Genomic DNA, 22,538 nt, shown 5'->3' with positions numbered 1-22,538 from the left:
GACCAATAAGGGATGACTAAATGCTGATAATGTTAAAATATCATCTCCTGCATTAAGAAATCTTGATGTGTGTGCTAGTTTTTCAGGCCACAAAATTTGTTTTAGTTATTACCATTACTTAATAGATGCTCTACAAAGAAAAAAATTGGAGATTCGCCTATTGTTTGACGATACTTGTCTTATTGAAAAAGTCGAGTTTTTTAATATGAACACGAAATAAGCAGTGAATAACGGAAAGTAACATCTGACGAAACGATAGGCGATATTATGATGTAAAACACGGGGAACTTAGGCGCGTCCGCCAGCGGGTCATTTATTTTTAAATCGTCGATTTCCATAGTCTGCCCAAGGATATTTTGTGCTTAAATTTAGAGTCGGCGTGCACGACAAACCAACGTTTCGGATTTTACACTTCAGCGGATTTTCGAGTTCAAATAATAATTAAAATAAAAAATAAAAATACAATGCCGATTTGCTATTATATAAGTTTTAAATAAATTATTAATTACAATTACTCGTATAATTGTACCGTTCACCGATCGGATCGATCCAGGGATGATTTACCTAGCAGATGGCTGTCGTAAGACTCCCTGCCACCGTTTTGGCTGGATTTTAGAATATTTGGCTGCTATATCGATAATTGAATCTGATATCTATATTATTTACTAAAATTTTGTTTTATACTTTGCTAGCTGCTAAGATAGAGTGGTTAAAAATTCTTAGTATAGGTAAGAAGAATGAAATGTACCTTAACTGTTTCTCCAATCATTTTCATAATGTACCAAACAATTTTGAAGAAATTCAATAAAAATACAAAATTATTATTAATAGGTAGTTAATATCTTATAATCAATATTTGTATTCGATGATTTACGTTAAATATTTCAACATGAAACGTTAAAAAACAGATACTTCAGAATTTTTTTTTAAGAATATTATAATAATAAATAATATACCTAAACAAAAAAAAGCGGGTAAGTCGTGTATGTCGCTCTGCTGTACAGTAGGTTACAAGTGGGTTACTGTAATGGATGGAATTAAATTTGAATCCAATGATATTATATCATTGTATACAAAAAACGATTCTGAGCGAAGACGGTTTATCTGTCTAGGATATATTATAGATTATTAAAAATTTTCAAATCTTAGATTTAAAAAGAAAATTTTTTATGAATTTCTAGCTTAAAATAATTTCTGTATTTTTGTGATTTTTACATAATATGTTGTCAAAACTCAAACTTTGAATGCTTAAAAAAAAAATTGTGACTATGTATTCCTTTTATTTTGCAACTGCTATTGTAAAAATATGTTAGGAGCCTTGTATTAAATTTTCAAATCTTAGATATAAAAGGAAAATTTTTTATGAATTTCTAGCATAAAATAATTTACGAATTTTCGTGATTTTTACATAATATGTTGTAAAAATTCAAACTTTGAATGCTTATAAAAAAAAATTGTGACTATGTATTTCTTTTATTTTTCAACTTCTATTGTAAAAATATGTTAGGAGCCTTGTATTAAATTTTCAAATCTTAGAATTAAAAAGAAAACTTTTATGAATTTCTATCTAAGATAATTTAAACATTGCCGTAATTTTTACGTATTTGGTCAAAATTTGAACTTTAAATGCTTATAAAAAAAAATCGTGCCTACGAATTTTTAATATTTTTTAACTTCTATTGTAACAACGTGTTAGAAGCCTTGTATTAAATTTTCAAGCTTTTCTACCGAACAAATACATTTTTATCGATATTTATAGAAAAAAAAACTAAAAAAGTTTAAAAATTAAAATGTCAGTAAACAGCTCAAAACAAATCTAAATATTTTGAAAATTTTATCAAATATATAAAACGCCTATATAAACATTCAGTCAAAATTTCAATTATCTGCGGTAATTTGTTTTAGAGTTACACCAAAATAAGGAAATCGCTAAAAGTGAAAATACAATGTTGTAAAAATTTGAATTTCAAATGCTCATAAAAATTTAATTTGAATTTCCTGTGGAATTTTTATTTGTGATAAAGATTAAAAAACTTGTAAGGAATCTTATATTAAATTTTCAAATCTTAGAATAAAAAGGAAAACTTTTATGAATTTCTATCTAAGATAATTTGAACATTGCCGTAATTTTTACGTATTTTGTCAAAATTCAAACTTTGAATGCTTATAAAAAAAATTGTGACTATGAATTTCTTTTATTTTTCAACTGCTATTGTAACAATATGTTAAGAGCCTTGTATTAAATTTTCAAGCTTTTCTGCCTAACAAATAAATTTTTATCGATATTAATTAAAAAAAAACTAAAAATGATCGAAAATTTGAAATGCCTATGAATAGTTCAAATTAAGTCGAAATTTTTTGAAAATTGCATGGTGGATAGAATATACTTAAATAAACATTAGGTGAAAATTTCATGTATCTATGGTCATTTGTTTTAAAGTTACATCAAAAACCAAAAACGATTTTGTCGAAAAATGAGTGTGCGTAAAATTTCCCGTTTTTCTCTTAATTTTTAGTTTGTTTTTCTCAATTATTTAGAAAAGTATTAAGAATTTTTTACTTTTGACCCCCCAAAGTACCAACTAGATTCACTTTCTGATCGAACGAGGTACTGAAGTCAAAAATCGAAGCATTTTTACTGCCCCAAAACGTGATGACAGGCACAAAAAAAAAAAAAAACACACATCATGGTAAAATCAATACATTCATCGCTCCGCTCAGAATCTAAAATTGATTAGTGATCACCGTCGTGTTGCCGGAGGCTTTACAAACATTTTCACAACAATAATAAATTTTGCTCTAATAGAGCTTTTTTTTTTACATCTTTGCCCTTTGGATTATGTCGTCAATAATAATTGGCTGGCAAGGATCCTATAGTCTGTTACTCGTTATAGGTTAGGCAGGTCTATCGATTTTATTTCACCGCTATATATTTACTGCCGAGCTGTCGAAGATGTCGGCCAAAAAAAATACTCTGGTTTCTGTGGAAAACGCACTATAATATATAATAAATATACCATATATCATGCACTTTAGGTATAACACTACTTGTTCAATAATTTACCTTATAAATAGATCGGACCACGCAGGCATTTATAGTTTGCGCGACGGAATGATTACCTATATTATCTGTTCAGCGCGTGGGGTTAGCCACCTATATGCGTATTAACTGTTAGTATTAATATTATAATGTTATGTACGATAAAAATAACGATTTTTCAACCAAAAATAAAAATGTTTAAAGATTAAAAAAATACATAAGAAATCGCATATTACGGTGAAAATGATTTGTGCGTGATAGTATAAATGGTTAGTCCTACAAACAAAACAAATATGCTTTTTTAAGTGTATTGGAAATTAGGTTTTCAACATTTTTTATTTTTTTAAGTCTATAAGGGCATTATCTTTCGTATTACTCATTTGAATAACAAATAGTTTATTTTATTTTTTATTTTATTATAAAAATGCCTACAGCAACGTAATGTTCTATACCATTAGTCTTTATCAGTTTTTTTAATTTAAATTCTATTTTTGTAACCAATAGTTAGATCCATATAATTACTAATTAGTATATATAAACAAAATACAATTCGATTTTCATGAGCCAAAACAAAAATAACATTTAAACCACTCTATAGCACCTTATTAAAAATAGGCTATAGGCCCATAGACATTGTAAAAAACGTTAAAACAATCCAAGTTTTAAAAATCTATTGCTATAACTTTTATTAAAATCGGTCCATTATAGTTTCTGTAATTATCACGTTCATACATAAAATATATTCAGCTTTATAATATTAGTATAGAGTATAGATTTATAAATAATTATTAGATTTTTTTTTTTTTTAAACATTATGTTATATGCTTATATTCTATTAATAAGAAAAAATATAAAGATGTTAATCCATCTTGTACATATTATATGTATAGGTTTTCTATGGTGTTAAGATATGATTTTAAAAAATATATTTTTTTCAAATAATAAAAATTGAAGAAACAATAAATTCACATACTTAAACAGTTCAACATATAATAACAATTCAACACAAAAATCAACGGCATTAAACATGAATCATTCTCGTTCTATGAGAAGTATATTTCCGATTCAAATATGTTTAATTTATTGTGCATATCAACATACATAAATCTCTAGTACTTATCTTTAAAAATAAAAATGTTTTCGTTGCGATTTATGAATGACAAGAAAGTTATCTAGAAAGGGAATGTATGAAGTACGTTTCAAAGAATATAGAAGAATATAGTAGAAAATGCCTTTTTATTATAGGTACCATCAATTCATGGCTGTATTATTTTAATTATTTAGAGTAATACAAAAATATTTAGTTTTTTTGTAGTGATATACCTTTTATAATTTATAGGTACATATAAAAATATTAGTTGTTCAATGTTGTTGTAAGAAAGGGCTAAACATATCAAAGGTAAATACATTTTATTGAGTATTAAATTAAACATTTTAATGAGTTTTGGTGAGCAAAAATTAGTTTTGCGAAAAATGTGACAAGTTTAGACAAAGCATGATAATTAAATATATAGCGAAATTTCTATTGCAATGCATATAGTTTTTTTAAAACAGTAGCTAATAATAATAAGAAAAAAAATTTAAACATAATTTATAGTGTAGGTAATTTAATTTAAATAATTAATTTTAGATGAAATTTGTTTGAATAATCTACAGTAATAATAATCATTCATTTTATAAATTAATGATTATACTCTACCTATTTCAAATTATTTAATACATACAAATATTTTTAATCTGACCTAATATTCTTTAAGCGATATTATGTACCAATGTACCTAAATATCAGTAAAAATAACTTATTGGTTTTATAATAATATATTTGTTATGACATTAAATGTTTGAATGTCAAAAATTGGCAGCATTATTAATTTATTTCCGTATCTTAGTGCTGCTATAAATATCTTCTAAAGCATTACCGTGTAATATATAGTTTTTTAATTTGTGAATAGGAAGTTGACAAAACGTATATTTGTATTAAGTAAACATTTTCAATTGTTTTAAAATCATTAAAATTTTTTAATAATATTGCATTAAGTAATATATTATTCTTATACGTCTTTGTAAAAATGGTAAAATGTTAAGTATGGAGATTATAAATAATTAGTTAACTTTTGAAGTACTTACGCTGAGAAACCTCTTCTCTCCGTCTTTTCTATGTCAATATTTATTGTTTTTTATAAGATATTTGTTAAAATTGAAACAGATGATAATATAGAATTTCGGTAGTTAATATTTTGTTATTCATTTTAAAGTTAACTAATTAAAATTTTTAAGTGACCCGAGTGGTGTAGCCAGGATTTTTGTTGGGTTTGGTAGAGTTGATAAATTTTTACATAGCGGTGGTTTCTGGTGGTCTCTAGGTTCTTCCATAAGCTTAACATGTAGAAAATAAAATAGTAAAAATAGCAATGAATTTTCTTTTATATATTTTTAAAAACACAATTTTAGATTTTTTTAGCAAATTTCATTAGAACCATTAAAATAATTTTTAAATTTTCTCAACATTTCGGGAGGGGGGCTGCAGCCCTCTCAGCCATCCCCCTGGAATTATGAATAGAATGGAATTAATTAATATATTAAAAGATATGACTAGTTGAGGATATTGATCCGTTAATGCTATGATGACAATAGAATGATAGTCAGTATATGTATGTAAAATAACGTACGTTGATAAATGTATATATTATGGGGTGTTTCAGTATTTTGTATACCTAATTCTTTGAAATAAGAAAACAAAACTACGAGGTTCATATGCGTATGAATAGCGTAAACGTAGTTCCAAAAACATCGAAAATGCCGGTGCCGATGCTATCAGTGGACTGATCAAAAATGATCATAGGTTGACATGCAAGAATAATAATATGATAAACGATTATGTGCCAGATTATGTTATCTGCTGTCATAGTTATCAATTTTATTAAGAGTGTACGGAACAGAAACAATACTCATAACTACGCATAACAATCGGACGGGTGGTAGTTGTCGTTGTTGTTGTTCTCGGCCCGTTGTAGTTACCCCAGAGGCGAATAATAGCAGCCTCAGTCCCGCACTCTTATACTCGAAGGCAACTAGATAAAATAAAGTAACGTGGATATATGTGACAGATTACGTACGGTATTCGGTGGTAACTGGTAACTGGTAAGTCACCCGTATTCGCTTTCTCCGAGGCCCACTGACTGTAGTATGGGCCGTAAGGGCGAAAACCATATATATATCGTGTGTTCAATTTTAAAGGTAACAGGAAATATTTCGAACGCATGACCTTGAATTTGATTCGGGTTTTTTTACAAGATCAGGACATATAAATATATATTTTTTTGATAAATTTAAATTTTTAACTTTTTTTTATCTGTGCATGCGCAGTAAAATAAAAATTTCTTAAATAGGAACCATTATTTTTGACACTGGATTTGGATTGCTCTATTTTTTTTAGCAACTTCGATCTTTACAGTTTGTTGATATCTTCAAAATTTCCATTTTTATGACGGTGGAAAGTTTTAAATCAGTTAATTCGTAATTTTTTTCGCATTTTTCAACGAATAAATTATAATGATATTTTTTTATAAATTCTATGTAATAATAAATACACATTGTAGTTTTAATAAAAATAAATTGTTATAATATTACCTATAAATGTGTAATTAAGATAGAGCGTTGAAAAATGCGAACCTTGTTATCTATATAAACCTTGTTTATATAGATGATAACGCTACAATTTTATAATAATTGCCCAAAATGTATAAAATTTTCATTACACCAGTGGAATTTATAAGATAATTATAACATATTAATATCATATCATTATATCATAATTATCTAGTCTAGGTTCAGTGGCGTAACCTGAATTTTTCTTCAGTGAGAGAGGAGTGGAGAGGCTAATCAATTTTTACTCAGCAGTAATTTGTCTATAAATTCTTCTATAAGTTTAACATGTAGAAAATAAATAATAATAATATTAGCTTGAATTATCTTTTTATATTTAAAAAATACAATTTAAAACTTTTTAACGACTTTCATTAAAATCATTAACATAATTTTTAAATTTTCTTAAAGTTTCAGGAGGGGGCTGCAGCCTTCTCAGTTCTACCCTTAGCTACGCCACTGAGTTACTAAAAAATTAAAATCTTATAAAAATACTAAGATATAGAATATTTAGCTATGAAAATATTATTTGTCTTACCTATTATTTGTTTTATATAAATGCATTGACTGCTGTATTGTCTAGACAATGTTCTACGGAGAATGAGAAACCACATTGCTTTTATAATCAAAATTAATTCAAAATCACTAATTGTATCTTATTTACAAAAAAAAAATTAAAAAAATACATTTAATATAATAGTATCAGACTGTATAAATAAACAAAATCTTATAAAATAATAAATTAAAAATAAGTAATAAATAATATGTTGACACAACCTTAAAAAAGTACGAATAGTGAAATCCAAGAAATTTTGGAGGAAAAAGTATTAGCATTTACTATTACTAAAGAGAAGACGAATAAGATTGCTATAGGACATGTATGGTCGTATGGAGATCAAATGACATAACAATGGACACGCTGAACAAGAAGCTAGAAAATTAAGAGACAATTATGCAGTCAGAAGAAAAGATGAGTTATAGACGAACTCACCAACTTGATTAGAACTTTCTAATACATGAGTAGTTGATAACTGGAAGAAATCGTATACAATAAAAACGAATGGAGTATGCTATGTTGTAAAGTGATGGGTTAATTGCTTATAAAACTAAAGAAAAAGAAGAAGAAAATACTTTTTAATTTTTTATTATTAAAGTAATTTTAGAATTATAGTTGCGACTTACATGAGTAAGGTGGTGGTTCCTGCCGTGGTCAATATAATATAGCAACATAAAGTAACATAATATAGCGATTTAAAAAATATAATTATAATATTTGTATTGATTTTCCCAATACATTAAATGAAAATTAAACACAGAATGATGAGAAATGATGATAGAAGAAATACATTTTTCACTTTAAATTTTTAATTTAAATGTTTGATAGCTTGATATGATGTATTTATTCATAATCTAAAATAAAATATTATTGTATAATCCTGTTGTTTTAGTATGTATAAAATCAGTGTAATAAAGCAACAGCATAATGTAATTATAATATACTGATATCTATATACCTATATCAGCTGATATAGCTACCTATCATGTATTATAGTATACTTAAGATCATATTATTATGTATTCTTATATTATTTAAAATATTTTTAAAAATGTACCTAGCTGTTAATTGATCGGTACAGTCGTACGTTGTCCTTACATAATATATAGATAATCGTTTTGGTAGGTCGCATACTAAACGCGCTGCTTACGAATTGCGTCCCGTATAAAAAGGTATATAAAGGTATAATACTAATTGCGTCCCAGGTTTTTCTTGAGCACGTCTGAATTGCGTCCCTATTACCTGTAATATCTTAAAAATCGAAATTATTGGTTATTGTCAATTTATTATAGATTTAATAAAAACGACTATGTTTAAACTTTGATAATTTTATAGTGAGTTACGTTCGGTAGACAAACACAATTACTGTCGCAGTGCAGTGTAAACGGTTCACTTATTCACACTTATTCACTTTTTTTATACCAAGTTTTTAACTTTTAATATTTATGGCGAGTGAAATTAAAACTATGTTTAGCGAAAAACAAAGGGATTTATTTGTGATTGTTGTGTACAGATTTCGCTTCCACAAGTACTTAAAAAATAATTAAGAACGGTGGTGTTGTTAATATATTAAGCAAAAATAATATTTTTAACCCACATGTAGTAGTAAATATTACTACAGATAGTCCTAAGTCTGCATAAAAATGGGAAGGGAATTATTGTTTTATTTAATTCGGGACGCAATTAGTATGACCACCAAAAAAACCCGGGACGCAATTAGTATGACCTCAAAAAACACCCGGGACGCAATTCGGAAGGAATTTTTGCAGCGGGACGCAATTCGTATGCAGCCGGTTCATACCCACTAAACGAATACCATGTTTCGCATGTTTGGGTACCTACACATAACATTTTTTATATTAGCTACGATTGATGATGACTTTTAATTAGGTAGTTCAAATTCATTGTATTTGAATGTTAGTGTTCAAAAACGAATAAAATGTTTTTATTTTAAACCCACTTAATTTCTAATGTATAAGTTCTTAATATGTATATTATGAATTATTGCAAATTAAGGAAAAATATTTGTTTTTACACATAGATTAAAAAGTAAAAAATAAAAATAAAACCATATATTCTGCAAACTACCTTACTTTATTTTAGGTACTTAATAACGTCTGAGTGAAAACATTTAATGACTTGGTTTCGTGATCAAATAAATAATGTAGATCAACACGGTGATGAGGTCATCATTGTTGTCTAAAAAAAAAAAAAGAAAATGACGTGGACGAAAGCCAAGTCTTAGGAGTGCTTATTCGGTAAAAAAAATATATATATATTAGGAATTAGGATCCTTCTAAGTTTCATTATATTTACAACCTGAGAAAATACTTAGGTATGTATTTTAGAATGTAAACAAACTATTTAATGACACACAATAATATAAATTATACAATATATACACTGCGTAAATACATTATTGTGTGTTTACTATTCGAACAACATGTAATATAGAATATTTTCCTACATACAATTATTTTATTAAATAGGTATAAGTATATTTTGTTTTTCTATTATTATTATTGTTGTTATTTTTTTGTTTGCAATAAAATAAAATTACAGTGCTGCTGCCAATTTTATAGTTTTATTACGTTAAAAATATTATTGTACAGGATTTATTTTGCTGGATATAATAATATAGTTTATGTAATTATAACGTTTATAGAAATATTATTTATTATCATAAATTTTACTAGATATAAAACATAAAAGTGGCGATATCATATGATTGTATAATGTGCTTCAAAATACTTTATAATCCTCATACCTTTATGGGATAATTATCATTCCTGACCAACAATATGACAGGATCTGTTCAATTAGTATATGCTTAAAATTTTTAGTGATCTGTGATCGTGATAAAGTATTATGTATATGTACCTAGATAAACAGTGGATTGAATTATTTATTGATAAAAATATTTTATATGACATGTTTTAAAAGTTAAGTGATCACAAATAATATTTTTATAACATAAAAATAATTTAAATCGTTATTCTCCATTCCGTTTAAATAAAACTTGAATTATCTTTAAAAAAAAAAAAAAAAATAGTATAAGATACTAACCACTTAAATATAGATTCATGCTTTCTCACAAAAAAAAAGATACTTAATTAAATTATTTTGTTTTTTTTTTTAAATAAAGTAAGTTGAACTAATAATTCTTTAATGACAAATAAAATATGTAAATTTTAAAATATTATTTCACATTATACTATCCACGAGCTACATTATAATTTATAAATGAATACCAAATTACTGTAAACTGGTGTGAAATGTGAATTATTTGGTGGTATATGAACGACTTATTAAACAATAGTACGCAAAATAATGACAAGTTTCAACTATCTACGATTAATATTTTTTTAATTCCAAAAAAATTATTTAAATAATTATTTTTCGTTTAAATATCCAGTTATATCAAAATTTGAACTTAAAAGGTATATGTATAAAAAAATTTTGAATCTGAATTTGTGAGATTATTGAATTTTTTTTAAGAAATAAATACGAGGAAATGTATTAGGCATATTTTTAATCCTTGACTGCTCAATTTTGAAAATTGCTTACATTTTTAACAAGGTAAAAATACCATTTGAAAATATTCGTTATTTTGTACAAATTTGAATTTTAAATGCTTATAAAAATAGTTGGTATCTTTGTATTTTCGATATTATTTAATCACGGAAGAAAGACTTATGCAGAACTTTGTTTTACATTTTGAAGCTTTTTTGACATAACAAATAAAAACTGTATCAAACGTAAATCAAAAATAAACTAAAAAGTCCTGGATCCGATCCTTGAAAAAATAGATCCAAAAAAATGTAATGATAAAAATACAAAATATCTGAATTACATACATATTGCACCTATTAAGTGAAATTCAACTTGTATTTTTCAAAAAAGACTGTGTCCATGTTTTTGGATAAAATATCTACTCAGTCCATATTATAATAATTATTATATGCTAGAGAACTCAGATCTACGAGTATAATATTCTAAATATTTTCTAACATAAACTGAAATTAATTTATACTCATTTATAATACTAATTATAACCTAACCCATATGGGTCCATCACCAATTGAATTTCTAATAGACACAAGAGTTTCTTTGTAAATTGGTTGAATATAATTTTTTCTTAGAGTGTTCCCGTGATTAGACAGCCAAAACTATTGATGTGATATAACAGAATTTCGGGGGCGTTCGTGAAATAACTCGCCACCAGCTATTGTGACCTAAACCTAATGGTGTCGTGTGGTGACCAGCTTTAAGGTTTATGCAGAACTGTGGAATTTACCTTTCGAATGGTTGTAGCCCCTGTTTACCATTGCAGGTTATTAATGTTATTATGTACCTTTGCCAAAGACGGTACAGGTGATGGGAACTTCAGGTGATAATTTTAAGATCGTCTGCAGGTGAAAACGGTGGAAGTGTACGAATAAAATGGATAACATTTTCGATAAGGTTAAATATTATAATATCGTATTGTTCAATAAAATAACTTCCCAGGCGTACAACAACTACAGAACTTGGAACGACAAAATTCTAAATATTTTCTAACGTCAACTGAATGAATTCATAAATTATAGTACTATATCGTCGGTCAAGTCGTAAAGGTCGTGAAATTTTTTTCGATTTAGGGAGCTATATATTATATGTACCTATTTGATAACGAATTATTATTATTCAAGACAGTTATGATATGATAATACTAGAACTCGTTAAGGTATAGAATTCAGAGATATATTGTAATGATCATAATATGTTCTAGCGTAGGTAACGCTACGTTATGTATTTTCCGCGATCGGACGACTATAGGAGAATGTCGAGGGCGCGAGCGAAATAACTCGCCATTCCGTGACCTACAGATCGCGATGTCGTGTCGTGACCCGTAGCAGCGTTTATACAGACCGACGTCAATTACCTGCAAGCTCATGGAATAGCTTCTGTTTTCTGGGTACTTATTATACACTTTTGGTGGATTCGGTGGTGGTGGTGGTGGAAATGTCAGGCGATCCGTACGGAGGCGGACGCGAATAAAACGCCAGACCGACGTGCTTGCATATTATTATTATTATTATTTTGTTACCACCACCGCCATGGCGAAATGCGCTGCGACCCAAAAATAAATTTTGTGTGTGGGTCAGTCCGCCGTCATCAGTCCGCGCACCCAAACGTTTGGACCCGTTCCCGCCAAGTCCCCGCCGGCACGCGGTATCGCGCGAGTCTCACTCGGGCCACAAGGGACGGCCGTGGCGTTCACATCGTACTGCAGTTTTTCATTTTTTGCGTGTACAGACATGGCTGCAGGTCGACTGGTCGGTGACGGCCCGGCCGGAGTTCGGTCGCAATAACAACGTTCGCACACTTCATTTGCATCATTGTCTTCATGACCCCGTAACAATAATTTAATTATTTTTATTATTATGGGAAACAAATGCTGCAAAAATCAGTCGTCCACGTACAGTAGCGCGAACGCGACCATCAGATCGTTCTCGTCGTATAACTCTTCGATCCTCCGGTAAGTGAGATCCGCGGATGCACCGCGGTGCAGGTTTTGCATTCCAAGATGTCACGATTTCGGCGCGAGACATCGGCGACCGCTACAACCCGTCTACCACCAACCCGATATCGATATACGAGAAATGAATAAATATTTTTTTGGAATTTCCACACCAGTTAACTTAAGGTTTATATTTCACATGAGAGTTTATACACACATTTAATGCCGTTTTCACCGTTTTCACCGTTGTAATATTATATAATATAGTACATAAACTTTTTAATATTTTAAAATCGTAAAAGAAGAATATTATTATCTTTTTTTAAAGGCCCAAAATGAGAATCAGTTATAAATTAAAATTCACTATAGTTTAATCACAGTATTTTATTCAACACAGTTCTTTAGAATATCAATATGATTTGCATACAGATATCAGACATTGAGTTACAAGCTTATTGAATGTTTTTATGTGTGTACTATACCTATATATAGTCATTTTTGGATCCGAAATTAAACAGAAAAAGGTTTTTTGTAAAAACGACGTTTGTTTTGAATTGTATATTTGTGATAGATATTCTATAATTTTCTCTTAAATAATCTAGATATTGTATATTATTTGTTTTGAGGTTGGAAATTATTATGATTGTTCTTACTTGCCTATCTGTACTTGAAAGATCAGATTTGAAAAAGTCTTTGTTATTTTTTGAAAAAATGTATGACGTCACGTCGTTTATACGTCCACAAGACACTCTACAAGTTCTAAGCTTAAAAAAAATTCTTTTTTTTTTATTAGTTTGAAATCAAAACGAATAAATATTTAACTCCAGACGCTATATCGCCTGCACTTGTTTGACTGCCTTAACATATTTATTTGTAGATCGCGAGTAGTGAAAATATACGATTTATAACCTAAAGTGCAGACAGAAATATAATTCCAACGACCTATGCACGACAACAGCTCTGCACCAACGCGTAACGTCTGTTAACTGTTTATGACCAACGCCAGAAAAAAAATCAGTTGATTCGATGCAACAACTGCCTTCAAAGTGACAGATAGATGGTCGTAATAACTTTATTATATTATATTGCTTCTGATGGATCCTTTTTTTTGTGTCATAAGAAACTAACTTTTTTGATCAAATTTTCACAAATCACTCAGCGTTTAGATTCTGTGAAATAAGAAAAATATATTGGATTTTTATATTATTTTGTTTTCTGTGACCACTACTGTGCACTAATACTACATTGTTAGTTAAAACAGTGGATGAAAATTTGGAACTTAAAAGTTATAGTTAATCGACTTTCATCGAATATAATTATAATTTGACAGTTTCTGGACTCTTTTTAAATATCACTTTATTTCATATTCGCAAATTCAGTTAGTTTAATTTTATATACAACAGGAATGGTTGATTTACTCCACATATTTTTACTTTCAATACTCTGTAAATCATTAGTTTAGGGTTAAAAAGTTATAAATTTATCTACTCATATTGAATATTATAAAGTAAACAGTTTAAAAAAATATTCAGTTACGAATTACGTAAGTCTACAGATGTGAAACTAAACGAATGCTGAAAATCCTAAAATTCAAAAAAACAGAAAAAATATTATTATATTATTTTTTAAATCAACAGAAAAAAAGTTTGTTTTTGGTAGATTTATTTGAAACCATACTAGGAATTTTAATTTACATTCGTACTAGATTTTACCAGCTGAACTTTTAGTTATACATATTATATTCCAATGCGATGTAATTAATTCAAAACGACTCAACATATATTTTGTAGAGAGTATTTTGATGCAAAATCTTCATTCGCTATAACGCTGCAGTAAAATAATATTATCGTAAACATTAATTACTCATTTCTCGATTTACGATTATGTGACACTTATTAAGTTTCATCGTTAGAGTTCGTTAGCTGGTAATCGAACACGCATTCTTAAAATGCCATTACTTTATATCTTAAGATTTTATTTTGTAATATCGATTAATCGATCTACAATAATAATATTGATTTGTTTTTATAATTATTACTTAATATTTTTATTATTTTTATCAATTAACATTATAGGTTATTAGCCTACTTTTAAGCTACATATAATTAAATACAGCCATACAGGTTATAGCTAATTGCAATTTTTATATTATTGTAGCATTCAACTTAAATTAGTTATTTAAATAAAAATCTATTGAATACTGTTTAAGAATATTATTTTAATGTTGAGTGTTTATTGTATAGATTATATTTGAGCAGTTGATCGTTATTAATTTATTCGATTGGTTTTTATTTTTATAGGTTACAATACCACTGGCTACTAGGTGTAGCACCTATATCAGTGTACACACATATTACTAATATTTAACAAAATCAGTAGATCATGTTGTTATGCTACTAATAAAAAGTAATTATCCAATTATTAAAAAGAATCATATCGTATTTATATTATACCTATTAGTACTTAATAAAAAAACACAGTTTTTATATAAGTACGTTTTCCATATCCGTTAATTATTTATATTTTACTTTGTGACTACTATACAAAAGTATTATTCGTATAATATTTTAAATGTACTTCAATAATGTGCTTATTAATATTATATAAGATATAACCATAAAACATGTCATCATAAAATGTAGTTATTAACGTATTATTAATAAACATATTAGTCATTATTTTTAAATTCGTTTATTTACAATAAGTCATAAATACGACGGCGTGATATGGATATTAGATCAATATTCATAAAAATAATTTTAACATTTATTTACATAATTGTTTCTTCATGATGAGAGCATTTCAGGACCGGAGTAGGTTCAGGCAAGTCTTTAATTTTTGTGTAATATAAATATTAAATTCAGCACAGACAAAGTTAACTAAAAATTAAATTAAATTCATTTTTCTTTTTGATATTGAAATCACAAAATTTGTTTTCAATACTTTATATTTTAAATCTAGCTCAACCAATTACAATACGTTAGAGTATTGACAATCAATAAAATAAGTAAAAAAAAAAAAGAAAACAATAGAATAATAGTAAAATTATGTTATAAATAGCTAAAGATATGATAAATTATACAAACAAAAAGACTCAGATAATAAAGCCAGCCTCCTAAACTTGATGTTTTATGTCTTAAATACAACTTACTTATCCCAATGTATATTTGCAGTGGATAGCATTGTAAATACTTAGAATTAAAATTAGCTATATTTTTTTGTTTTAGTGATATGGTTTAGGCAGAGCCTGATTTATCAAATATATGGCCCAAGACAAAATATGAAATTAGGCCATATAAACACAGTAAAATATGTAAATATTACATAGCTAGTGTTAGTGACAAAAATCTAGTTTCTATCCCTCATAAAAAATATGACCCTAGATTTAGGTATGTGTAAGTAATATATACAGCAGATTTTAAGCATTTAATATTCTAAGCGTTAAATCTGTAGGTTGATGTACCTACCTATGTTTTGTGCCATACACTATATGTGAATAATATTTATTGATATAATATTATTTGTTTTTACCGTACCTAAACTACCGGTAACACCCGCATTATTATTTCTGAATATTTTCTTTTTGAATATTTTACTTATGTCAATGTTATAAAATACAATCCAAGAAAATCAATTAGCTAATTACATCACTAGTCGTTTTGTTTTAACTATTGAAGGTATACGTGATGCAAAGTCGATATAGCTTATTGATACAGGAACGACACAAATAAATTTACATCTTGAAGTTCATTATTTAACATAATATAGTATCATACCTACATATTATTTTTATATAAAAAAAAAATTTAACATATCTAATTCACATATTATCTAAATTGTGTTCTAATTATTTTCTACTTCATCAAATGGAATTTATTAAAATATTTTCAAAAATCAAATTAGAACTAATATTTTTATTTGTCTATTAGAATCTGTGATATACTTGCTGTATACCTATACGATATACATTTCAAATCTTGGTAATTAGCTTGTCTAACTCGCTCAATCACAAGCTCTCAAGTCTCAAGTATTTTAACGCAATTTATTATCTTGCGTTTTGTTTTTAATTAAGTACCTACTTACTACAGTAGTGAAACGACATTCTGATGGCATATAGGTACTACAATAATTATGAAAAGTAACAGTTTATGATTATTAGAGGTATGAATTTGCACAGCATAGATGACATTCCGATTATAGTCTCTCGCCAGGCGTGTATTATAGTTGCCCTTTTGGAATTTGTGGGCATAAAAATAATATATATGTACGCGCATGACACATTAATCTCCATCTACAGAACAACGACGACGATGTTGGCTTGAAAATATTCTATTTTTAGGAAGGACGCGCAGAATCATAATAATAATTGTACCCCAGCATCGGGAATGTCTCTAATCATTGTCGGACTTGTTTAAATATTTATAAAATCCGTAAACAAATGATTCTCTTGTGGTCTCATGACAACTTGCACGATGTACGTGCTATATGTATTTTAAGTGCGTTTTTTAACTATTCAATTAATTTTTTTTATTCAATTAGGAATTTATACAAAAACATTTTTTTTCACTATTCACGTAGACAGAATTATTATAGCATCATAGTCATTCTTAATTTCGATAATATTTAAAGATCATTATTTATGTAAAAAAATTATAAAAAATATACATACAGAAAACTAATGATAGCTTATTAGTTATTACTATACTAAGTATTTTACTTAAAATGTTAAATATAAGTAAATTGAAAACTAGTACTAGTTTGCTTCCAATGTTATTGAATTGAATATTTTAAAGTAATTTCTTCAATAAATTAGGCAAATTAATTATCAATACCAAATTTTTCTTCCCTTCGAAAATGGACACCAACAAAATCAATTTTTTTTCAAATTCCTATTTGAATTTAGGTCATGATTATTATTACGTCATTTTCGTTTTTTACATTTAAACTACATAGTATACTAATAATGTAATCAAAATATAAAGTCAGATACATTTTTATAATGAAAAAGCTTACAATGTCGATGAAAAATTTATCCTAGGCCTAAATGCTAGAATGCGGCTCAAAACTATTATGATTTATATCAGTGCCTAGATAATAACTTGATTTCATTATTGACTATGTAATCAAATTTTCTAACCTTAATGTACTGCAAATATGTTATTAGACCAACAACAATGTGTACCTAGTAGTTGACATTTTAGAGGTAAAAATTAAATTTTTAAAAGATCAATTTTTTATTTTCGAAGAGCGGTTACAACCACCTGTGATAGTTATTAGTTGTTACTATACCTTTACCTACCATCTCTGTAAGATATGACATACATAATATTTTGATTCTTGTTTTTTGGCCGGACACCCGTCTGCCAAGTCGAGAATAACGGTCGTCAATTATTATTGTTGAGGTGGTCCCGCCGTCGTGACAGCTCACGTCACTTGTGATTGGTTCGGGCTACCGCGTTATTTTTAGGTTAGTTTATTTCCGTATGTGTTTCATTAACGCCACAGCGACCGGCAGTCGAAAAAATAAGTCGCACTCCGTCCCGCGATAATCATGTTGTAGGTAAATTAAGATCAAAATTGTCTATACATTATATTAATTATAATAATTATAAAATGCCAATAATATTATGGTTGACAACATTACCACGATAAAATGATTGTTTTGTTTTGGTATTTGGTGAGATTATTGTTCACGGCTTTCCGCAAGCCAAAACCGTAAGTAAATAAACACCGATTCATAAATAATAATCTACATACAAAGTTATACGTTACCAAATCGTATTTTTAATATCCTACATGCATGTCATACACATAAAGTTTTAATGCATATTGTTTTCTAATATTTGATTGTCTTTAACAATGTTGCATAGGTAACTATCATGTAAATATAGGAGTTTGTAACAATTTATAATAATTTTATTATAAAAATAATAATCGTTCTTGACCCCGCTAACAAAAATTTGAACAACGGAGCAATACTGCAAGTTTAATAGGTACCTATTTGGTTATATGTAAGAGTTTACAATAATAATATGTAAAGTTTACTGCAGATGTTGCGGAAAAAAATAATCTAACTGGCTAAGTCTTTACCTAATGCGTTTTTTAAATTTTATTTATAAATTTGTTTTGAGCATTTTTAATGGAATGTTTATCAAGCACGAAATTCAAATAAATTATTTTGGCATAAAACATTGTCCCCCGACGTAAATAAAATAGTTTAATAATATGTATAAAATTGTAAACGCGTTTTTAAAAAGGGTTTAAAAAAAAAAAAATCACATTCCATATTATTTTATTTTATAGATCGGGAGGAAGTCATGCAATCACTTTTGGAACCTCTACTCGTGGTGGTGACTCTTTGACCACCCTCACCATGAAGTCAAGTAATCATTCGGACGTTGGTAGTAAAGATTACCAGGGTGGTTCTTCGAGCACCGTGGGTCAAGAAGATTTAATTCCAATATTTTTGAGACGCCTTAACGACCTTAACATCAGAGTCGGAACCAGAACTAGACTTTTGATTGAGCTCGATGACGCTACGGATGTTCAGGTGGGTATTTTACGCTTTAAAACAAAAACAGATATACATAAAAGTATACAAAAAATTACGAATATACACTATACAGTGTATAGTATACAGGTCGTTAATATTTATTGATGTTTGTTGTTTTAGCAGTGTTTCTCAACCTTTTTGATATTACGATTACCCAAATAATAATATTTTTTCATATGGAACCCCTTTGAATATTATACATAATTTTTTTTTTCTGTTAACCCGTGGCAACATAGGCCATTGGTGATGGGGGTGATACCAGTGGCGTAGCCAGGATTTTTTTTGGGGGGGGTTTTAATAACAGAATACATTTTACCACGACCAAATGATTGTATTCCTATATTATAAACATTATATTTTTGATATAAATACGGCTGAGGGGGAGGGTTATAACACCCCCCCCCCCCTGGCTACGCCACTGGGTGATACTATAGGTTTTTTGAACGGTGGTGGAGGAAACGTGAGTATCACGTAATTTGTTATAGTTAGCAATGCTACCTATCATAGCATTAACTACCAGTGTATATGCCATGAAGTTAAAAAAAAACAAAGTAGTAACAGGAAAATTGACCAAAACACGATTAAAACGGTATCTTTAAAAACCACAAATTCTAGAATTTAAGATATAGGTACATAATCAGTACCTATACCAAAAAACATCCAGTTTTACTATTATTACAGTAATACAAAGTAAAGATATTTCAAAATCAGCCTTCTGTATATAATTTCCAACCATACCTTTTTATAAGTGATTTTTTTTGGGACAGGGATAATTGAACATATATTATTCGTAAGCAAGGCTAGAAATTAAAAATTTAATAAAATAATTTACAAATATTGAAGGTAATTTATTATACTTTATTGTAAGCAGGTCCGTTGGTATCACAACAATGTAGAAGCCAACAATGAAAGATATCAGTACATACACGAAGGAGGGTTTTATTGTTTGGACATAGTTCCGGTGACGTTGTTCGATGAAGGTCTATGGGTGTGTACCGCTCAGAACTATGCCGGAAAATCGTCAACCGCTGCTCATCTATCGTTAACCGGTGAGTATGCAGAGAAACAATTTTTCCCTAATTTTTGATCATTTAAATCCAATTTTGTAGGTAATACTGTTTTATTAAATTAAAAATACCTATTGCACATTGCATACCAAATAACATTAGTTTTAATTATTTTAACTCCCCCCATAGTAGTTTGATGCATCAGCTATTGACTTCTTCAGTATTTTATAAAACTAAATTATGTACCTATTACCTGCATTTAAAACAGTATTTAATATGAAAGTCTAATTTCTCCTAGATCTATTTTCAAAGATACACATTTTTTATTTTTATAAAATATTAGACCATTTATAATATTTTAAGTGGTAATTAGTTAATTATAACTATTATTTATTTAAATTATCTTATAGGTATTGAGTATTTTTAACAAAATATAATCATTATATTATTACAATGTTATTGTCCTATTATTTAAGGAATCCATACGTATTCAATTAAGCTAAATAAGTACGAATTAGTTACTTGAATACTTAAGAAGAATGCTTAAATCTGTATTTCATAATATTTTACTCAATGTAATGATGTTCTAAAGTTCCGAAAGCGTTCAAAAAACCAATTTTTGTCGAGCCACTAAAGGCAGTGCTGACGCAGCGTGGAATCGTCTCACTAGAGTGCAAGGTGATCGGCGTTCCGACGCCCAAGTTACGATGGTATAAAGACGATAAAGAGATCAAAGCTGGTGACATATTCGCGTTGACAGCAAATTCTGAAGAAGACTGCCTAGGCATTTACACATGTGAGGCGGCAAATGTCATGGGCACTGCGCTGTCTACGTCAAAAATACAAGTGACTCATACACCACTCGACGGAAACCACGACGCAGACAGGTATGCGTTAACGATGATAGTATCTATTAACATAGTGTACAGTGTACACGTTTGTTTCGACTGGAGAAAATGTATTTAATTTTAATTCAAATACGTTTTTCAGTCTTATACCATATGGACCACCACCGAAATTCGTAAAATTGTTAAAAAATGCTTCCGGTAAAGTCGGAAGTGTACTGTTCTTAGAATGTCAAGGTAATGCAAAAAATATATTACATTATTATACGTATATTAATCAATAATAATAAATGTTTTATTAAATACTGACAAGGAAAAAAATTAAAAAAACTTGTTTTTATATAATTATTAATTATTTAATAAAGATAAACAAAAACGTAGGTACCTAGGTATTTAAAAATTTGATTAATTTATAATATTTTAAGCTCTTTTACATAATACTTTAAAATACTGATAATTCTTCATTATCATCTAAATAAACCAATTTTTTAGTTTTAGTAAAAAAAATTTTTTTATAATTTTCATATTATATCAATGTTTTATTTCTCACTGTTTTATTTTTTTATTCCTGATAATTGACAGAGATTTACACTTGTGGCTATAATATTGTAGTTTTTTCTTTTAGTCGAAGTACCACCGTGGCCCCGAAGTATAGGATGGTACAACGACAACGGCATAGTAAGTGAAGGACCATTGTATCACCTGATAGCTGATGGCTTAGGCATGTATGGTGTGGAAATAAAATCACTCAGAGCTGATCACAATACTACTTGGAAATGTGTCGCTACTAGTTCGACGGGAGCAAAGGCTGTTACTTCCTGCGTGGTCTCGGTGTCATGTAATGTGGTTCAAAATATTGTATTTTACGCCATAAAAGTGTCTTGAATATTGTAACATTGGAACTCTATGATTTTTCTTCTCAGATCCAAAGAATTACCGGGTGCCAAGATTTTTAGAAAGCCTAAGGGCAATTATGACCGATGAAGGTTTAGTCAGCTTTGAATGTAAGGTAATCGGATACCCCACACCACAACTTTTGTGGTTCAAAGACGGCAAGCAACTTCAACCTGGGGACGTTTATGAGTTAACAGGGAGTAAATCTTTAGGTAATACATGAAATACCATTTAAATTGAATGATTATACAGATGAAACGATATTAATTTTATATCATAAAAATTTATATAATTTAGGCAGCTATTGTTGTGTTGCCCGAAACTGCATGGGTGAAACAAGCAGTCTTGCTGAACTTACAATAGAAGACATACAAAATCAATTGAACGAAAGTGAAAAACTTCAATTAACGTCAAATACACAGCCCCCACGATTTTTATTGGGACTTAAGAGTATTGAGGCTAACATAAATGAATCCTTTGTTTTTATGATCAAAG

General features: G+C 28.4%; 1 protein-coding gene across 9 annotated transcripts in view; it reads left to right on the top strand.

Moving 5' to 3' along the window:
- The window catches only part of LOC107168450 (uncharacterized), a 104,956-nt gene that overhangs the window by 679 nt on the left and 81,739 nt on the right, over positions 1 to 22,538 (top strand). For 3 of the 9 annotated variants that reach the window (XM_089218847.1, XM_089218845.1, XM_089218844.1), the window contains exons 1-8: positions 12,412 to 12,762; positions 19,048 to 19,294; positions 20,169 to 20,346; positions 20,897 to 21,191; positions 21,295 to 21,386; positions 21,775 to 21,987; positions 22,073 to 22,255; positions 22,341 to 22,538. In XM_089218847.1, the coding sequence (XP_089074973.1) occupies positions 12,668 to 12,762; positions 19,048 to 19,294; positions 20,169 to 20,346; positions 20,897 to 21,191; positions 21,295 to 21,386; positions 21,775 to 21,987; positions 22,073 to 22,255; positions 22,341 to 22,538 (1,501 nt within the window). In that variant the 5' untranslated portion in view covers positions 12,412 to 12,667. Of the gene's footprint in view, positions 1 to 12,401; positions 12,763 to 18,382; positions 18,460 to 19,047; positions 19,295 to 20,168; positions 20,347 to 20,896; positions 21,192 to 21,294; positions 21,387 to 21,774; positions 21,988 to 22,072; positions 22,256 to 22,340 lie in introns of those variants that run through there. The other 6 variants (XR_016190161.1, XM_089218852.1, XM_089218850.1 and 3 more) reach the window with 5 other exon arrangements.

The sequence above is a fragment of the Diuraphis noxia genome, unplaced genomic scaffold (genome assembly GCF_037042655.1).
Source record: "Diuraphis noxia isolate RWA-SAM2 unplaced genomic scaffold, SU_Dnox_SAM2 contig0002, whole genome shotgun sequence".
Taxonomy (NCBI): domain Eukaryota; kingdom Metazoa; phylum Arthropoda; class Insecta; order Hemiptera; family Aphididae; genus Diuraphis; species Diuraphis noxia.
The sequence above is the reverse complement of the archived record's forward strand: the minus strand, read 5'-3'. Positions and strand labels throughout refer to the sequence as shown.